The sequence below is a fragment of the Priapulus caudatus genome, unplaced genomic scaffold (assembly GCF_000485595.1).
Source record: "Priapulus caudatus unplaced genomic scaffold, Priapulus_caudatus-5.0.1 Scaffold7, whole genome shotgun sequence".
Taxonomy (NCBI): Eukaryota; Metazoa; Priapulida; class Priapulimorpha; order Priapulimorphida; family Priapulidae; genus Priapulus; species Priapulus caudatus.
This window is the reverse complement of record NW_014577068.1, coordinates 204508-205594: the sequence shown is the minus strand read 5'-3', so window position 1 is coordinate 205594 and position 1087 is coordinate 204508. Positions and strand designations below refer to the sequence as shown.

The 1087-nt window shown below is 45.6% G+C and overlaps 1 protein-coding gene across 1 annotated transcript in view; it reads left to right on the top strand.

Moving 5' to 3' along the window:
• The window catches only part of LOC106805659 (huntingtin-like), a 61270-nt gene that overhangs the window by 38507 nt on the left and 21676 nt on the right, over window positions 1-1087 (top strand). Inside the window, exons 35-37 of the mRNA XM_014807352.1 lie at window positions 375-465; window positions 710-754; window positions 985-1084. Of these exons, the coding sequence (XP_014662838.1) occupies window positions 375-465; window positions 710-754; window positions 985-1084 (236 nt within the window). The remainder of the gene's footprint in view (window positions 1-374; window positions 466-709; window positions 755-984; window positions 1085-1087) is intronic.

Below are 1087 nucleotides of genomic sequence, written 5' to 3'. Positions count from 1 at the left end.
CAAGTGTGCAAACACCCACGCACGCACGCACGCACGCACGCAAGCACGCACGCACGCACACAGACACACACATACATGTGCACGCATGAACATGCATGTATGAATGTACACTCTCGGACATACTTTATTTTTCAATTCGCACGAAGTGAATGAAACCATGAGCATGTGATCAGACGTGCAGACACTGGTAATTTTTGTATTTCCTGCCTACCACACTCATCCAATTTCAGATGCTCCATGCTAAATTTAGACCCGTTTGGTTGTTACACAAGAAATGTGGAACATTCACCTGTTTGGAAGAATTGTTTATGGTATCTTATATGTGTCAAGGTTATTTCATATCTAACAACTATGTGTTATAATTTCAATTACAGGGAGGAGTTGCAGAAGGGGTGGGGACGGCCACTGTCCTTGAGTTTGGAAATGGTCAGGCGAGGTGGACTGATTCTGTTTTGTGATTATGTTGTAAGTTAGGGTAACATGAGCACGTTCTGACACATTTAATCGCAGATTGTGTATAATTTGATTAAGAAAACATTTTTTGGTACTTCATACGCTAACAAAACTCCCGATAACTTTTATCAACAGACTTTCAGGTGTAGAAACAAATGGCAAAGCTAACGAACCATTAATCCACCGCATGACTCTGAACAAACAAACATAATTTTGCCGATCTGCGGTGCGGCGTGACAGTTTGCATGCTTTGCAATGTGAGAACCTGAACGATACTCTCCGTGACGTGACAATACTTGCTGTGACGTGATGATACTCGCTGTGACGTGATGATACTTGCTGTGACGTGACAATACTCGCTGTGACGTGACAATACTCGCTGTGACGTGACGATACTTGCTGTGACGCGACGATACTCGCTGTGACGTGACAATACTCGCTGTGACGTGAGGATACTCGCTGTGACGTGACGATACTTGCTGTGACGCGACGATACTCGCTGTGACGTGACAATACTCGCTGTGACGTGAGGATACTCGCTGTGACGTGACGATACTTGCTGTGACGCGACGTGGCGATACTCGCTGTGACGTGACGATACTTGCTGTGACGCGACGTGGCGATACTCGCTGTG